Source organism: Plectropomus leopardus, chromosome 7 (genome assembly GCF_008729295.1).
Source record: "Plectropomus leopardus isolate mb chromosome 7, YSFRI_Pleo_2.0, whole genome shotgun sequence".
Lineage (NCBI taxonomy): Eukaryota > Metazoa > Chordata > Actinopteri > Perciformes > Serranidae > Plectropomus > Plectropomus leopardus.
The window spans coordinates 11,657,388-11,662,197 of NC_056469.1; the positions used below are offsets into that span (position 1 = coordinate 11,657,388).

The following is a 4,810-nucleotide window of genomic DNA, read 5'->3' on the forward strand; positions in this document are numbered from 1 at the left end:
GGTATCTCAATTTTGCATCTACTTGTTGCAGTCTGATACAGAATTTACCTTCATTGCCAGTTTCTCCATCACAGTTTAATCTTAACAAATAAGATCAATTTAAACTTCATCTTTACAGAAATGAAATGGTGATGTGATTTGGCTGGGTTAAAATTAAGTCTGCTTGTGGGTGTAAACAAACAAAACTGCACCTTTGACCAAAATTTAATTCAATGTTTGAGTTCCAGCAGAAGGAAGGAAGGAAGCAAATATGGGTGATGAACATTCTTAGCCTGCAGCTAAACTTTCAAAATGACTTATCTTCAGTCAGCAGAGGTGTAAACAAAGCAAAATGTCCAGCACAGTTGGAACACCACTTAATACAAGCGAACAGAGCTGATGTTTGAGTCATTTTGGGGAGCTGCTGCTGCTCTGAGGCAAATATCTTGATCAAAACTGGCAGCTTTAACTGCATTAACTGCTTTAACTGTAGGGCAGACGGCGCTCTTCACCTCACAACAACAAAACAAAAAGCAGGGATCTTACTGGTTGAACAGGTAGAGCTGTGGCTCCTCTGGGGTGTGAACTGGGATTGTGATAATGATGGTGAAAAACAATGCTGGTGTTTAGGATGCAGGTTTGGTGAGAATATAGCACAGCCTCTCCTACTTTTTCACAGTGTGACAGTATTGATTAGCATGGTGCCAGCGCTGCCATAAATCACTTAAAGGTCAGCTGTAATCCTTCACTAAAAAAAAGGAAAGAAAAAAAACCTTTACTGTTCAAATATATATTTATTTCCATATTCCTTCATACAAACATGTTTTTCTCCAAAAAAATAAACTGTTGGAACAGGTGAATCAGTAAAAGTGCACAGTCACACAAAAGAGTGGGTAAAGCTGTGTGATGATTGGACATAAAACAACAAGAAGGGAATCCTCAAGGTCGACGCATACTAGCGAAAGCAAAGTTGTCTCTCGTCCAATCTGTATTGATCACCAACACCTGAGTGGTACAGGAGCAAGCGCTTTCAGCACTCTCGTCAGGTACGAGTACATTAGAGAGGTTTTGCTCCTCTGTGCAAAGATTCATTGGATTAGAAAGATAATTATGAGCAATTAAATTCTGACTTCATCCCCAAATGATTAGACTGCAGGTGCAGCTCTGATGCAAAGTGTATCCATCATTACAAGTCACTTAATTTTGGGTTGAGTGTAAAAATGTGTTCTTAGAAGGAGGGAGGACATTTGCCAGCGTGCACTTGTTTCCAGTGCAAATCAATGTGTGGGGATTTTGTTTTACCGCTTTTGATCCGCTTTGCTAATGCACTTGAGAATGAAACAAGTGTCAGCCTTGATGTCAGAGCACTTCCTCTCATTTTGGAGGAAAAACAACATGAATTGTAACTCCCTCCTCTGAAGATGCACTTTGCAGTGTGGCACGCACACACACACACACACACACACACACACACACACACACACACAGCTCTTATTGGTTGACTGGGGGGATAGAAGTGTCTTCAACATAACATGCCTTTTTTTTTCCAGCGCAAAAAGTGAGCATTTACTCAAGGAAATTTCCAAAAGTTGACCAGAGCATCCACAATCAGTTAACAAAATGCTCCTCTTTGATTTCATGTGTTGCGTTCAAGTGGTTGGCCAGCTCTTGCATCACAGCATCTTTACCAATCTGATCGTTCCTCCTCTTTTCCATGATCACGTCCTCCAGGCTCTGAAACTCCAGGACGTGAGTCTTCTTCTCTGAAAAGATCAATTTCAACCTGTACGGCTGCTTTCCAATCCGTATCTCCCCTCCGATTTTAAACTCCCGTTTGCCAAAGCGGCACCAGGCGGCAAAGCACTCAGAGTTTCTCCAGTACAGCTCTCTGTCTCTCGACCCGACATGGTCCAGGGCGTTGCGCACAATCACCTCCGGCGGGAGCGCACGGAACCTGTAGAGGCCGTTCACTATCCTGCCTTTTTTCCCCTGGCTTACATCGGTGAGAAAGTTGTTCTTGATCTCTGCTCTGTGCAAATGAACCACTTGGAAGTCCCCGACGTAAACAGCCCAGTGGGGATACTGCCCGGTGGCCACAAACTCCAGCAGGTCTCCCGGTCTGCACTTGTTCAGGAGACTTTCCGCAGAGTGAGTAGCGGCTCCGGTGTTGGTCTCGTACACGCACTCCTCTCGGTAGTAAATCGCGCACTCCAGCTCGTCCTGGGGGTCAAAGGGCTTCTCCTCATGGTTCACCATGTGGTTATCAGATGAAAAACGGTTCAAATTGTCATCCTGGTCGTCATCGTCGTCGTTGGAGAAAATGTAAGAGACGCCGATTCGCGGTCCGTCGTCGTCCGGGTCGAACCCATTTGGGTCCGATGTTGGCACCTCTGCGTAATTCAAATGCGTTAGTTTCTCCACCTGGTTCCCCATAAAGGTGACAGGCGGATGGAGGGGGATGAAGCTGAACACAGAAACAGGTCCACCTGTTCTTGGCGCACTCGCTTCACCGGAAAGGAGAGACGGAGGAAGGCGCAGGGTTGTGCCGCGTCTTAACTAAATCCAAAGCGGTGAAGACGGGCACGAATAATCCATGTCCGACTCTGTGTGTCCTCCAAATGAACACCAGCTGCGCCGACCTGCACAAAAATAAACATGACAGGAGCTTAAACAACGAGTTCAGAGCACATTACAAGCCAACCTGCAAGTCAAACTATTGTGCGCAGTTTGCATTCCCAACAGGTGTGACCTGACACACCTGTTGGCTCACAGATTCCACACACAAATAGCCACTGCTCTGTTTGCTTTTTAAGCCACCTCAGCAGTGCGTGATATCACCTGAACTTTTGCTCTCGTGTTAGTCTTTCTCAGTCGGTCATTTCCTTCAGCTCAGTCCACAACAAACTATACGGACATAAGGTATCACCTGCGGTTCAGCTCCTGGCAGCAGCTTTTCTCTCGCACTTCTGTTGTCACATCGGTAAAACAAACAGGATTTCAGTGCGCGCTGTGCCGGCGGCTGCGCTTCCTGTAGGGCAGGCTGTGGTGAGGTTTCCTCTTCTGTGCTGTGCAGACTGTCTGTAGTATGTACCACAGTGTTTGTAGCAGCGAAACTCACCCAGGACCCAGCGACTGCTGGGAGGTGTTGTCATTTAAAGCGACAGTGCGCCTTTTCTCTGCCTCATTTACATTTTCACTCTCCGATTTACTCAAAAGAAGTAGAAGAAAAATCTGCAAACCACGAGATGATCTTACCGCACTTTGATTTACACAAGATAATTTAAATAGTTAATCAAAGTAAAGCAGCTACTGCACTCTAATACTGTTATTTATTCATTTAATCAATATAGTTACATACATGTTGTGCTCAGTATACTGTTGGATGAGAGTAATATATGATGAGCCCAGGCAAAAAGATGATAATGAAATTCACTGTAAAATTTGACAAGTTGATCTCACTTTTTTTAAAAAAAAGGAACCTGATCACTATGAAAAGGTAAGTAAATATAACTTAAGATAATTATAAATAACTATAAGTCTTTAGTTATGTTTACTTAAAAAGTAAACATAAGTTATGTTTACATTGTGTCTAAATTAGCCTATGTCAACTTACAAAGTAAACATAATTAAGACTAACAGATGTGTTTACTTTCATCAAGCAGTTTCCTGTTTCTTAACAAAGATCAACTTGTCAGATTTTACAGTGAAGGACAGACAGAAAAACAAGGGAATGGTTGAATGTTAGGTGGAAGACATACATGTGGGCTGTTTTGACGGATAATTGGTCGGTTAATTCATATTCAACATACTCAGAAAGTTGTGTGTTGTGCTGAAATTAGGTTTAAAAGTGAAATAGGATTATAGACTAAGTAAAATCTCTTTGGCAGTTTATGTCGTTGTACAGTATGTTCAGGGACTGTGATGTAATTTTTTAGGATTAGCATCATAAGGACTTTTAAAAAATGCAACAAAAACGAAATGGTATTAACTATAGTTTTTTAATTATTTAAAACATACCTAAGCTGGATTGATAACATCAAATATGCTGCAATAAATGAGGGCATTCATTTCCACTCAACAGTGCTCCATTAAACCCGAGGTTTTGCCATCTTAAACAACCAGACATGAATTTATAAAATCAAATCCAGACTGACTTTATAAAGTTATATGGTTAATTCTTTTTATGTATTAAGTTTCCAGTGTTTTGCCTCCAAACCCCCTGAGCTGTAAAGATCTACATGTCACTGATGCCAGCAGGGATATGCACAGTAAAGGAAATATCCCTGACAGCCACTCTGCCTAAATTAAATAATATCTCTGCTGCCTAGTAAAGCTCAATCAATATTTTGTGAACATGAATTACTCTCTCTCAAAGCCACAAACCAGAGAAGTGAGTCTCAAACTAATGATGTCACCAAGTATAAAGTCTATAGCCTGATTTCGTGAGCCCACTAATTGTTTGTTTTCTTTTTTTTAACTGAAATGAGCTTTATTCTGTTGTAGTGTTCTCAGAAAATATTCCCATATACTCAGAACATTCCCCTGGGTGCTCTTAGTGTCACCTATAACATATTTCCCAATTTGTTGTCTATGGTAATGGAGCATCTTAACACTTAATACCTCCTGACATCACCAATTCAGGTTTTAGCACCCTAGTTTTTGGATTTGGGAGAGAGTAGCTGATGTTTATTAATGTTTGGGTTGTCTCAGACTGTAGGCAAAAATGTTTTGCCATTTTGAAATTGGCTTTAGCCCCTCTTTAAAATTCTTATTTGTTAATAGTTTTTTTGTCTTTTGGCTTTATTTGACAGGACATTGTAAAAAAGGGAGA

At 41.6% G+C, this 4,810-nt stretch overlaps 1 protein-coding gene across 2 annotated transcripts; it reads right to left on the minus strand.

Annotated features, from left to right (window-relative positions):
* Window positions 1–753: 753 nt before the first annotated feature.
* On the minus strand, window positions 754–3,073 carry lratd2b (LRAT domain containing 2b). 2 transcript variants are annotated; one of them, XM_042489485.1, is made up of 2 exons: window positions 2,906–3,073; window positions 754–2,618 (listed from the first exon to the last, which is right to left on the minus strand). In XM_042489485.1, exon 2 carries the CDS (start codon window positions 2,410–2,412, stop codon window positions 1,588–1,590), a length of 825 nt encoding a protein of 274 aa, XP_042345419.1. In that variant the 5' UTR covers window positions 2,413–2,618; window positions 2,906–3,073; the 3' UTR covers window positions 754–1,587. The 2 variants fall into 2 exon arrangements, with proteins under 2 accessions (XP_042345419.1, XP_042345420.1); XM_042489486.1 differs by lacking the exon at window positions 2,906–3,073 and adding an exon at window positions 2,818–2,889.
* Between the last annotated feature and the right edge of the window lie 1,737 nt (window positions 3,074–4,810).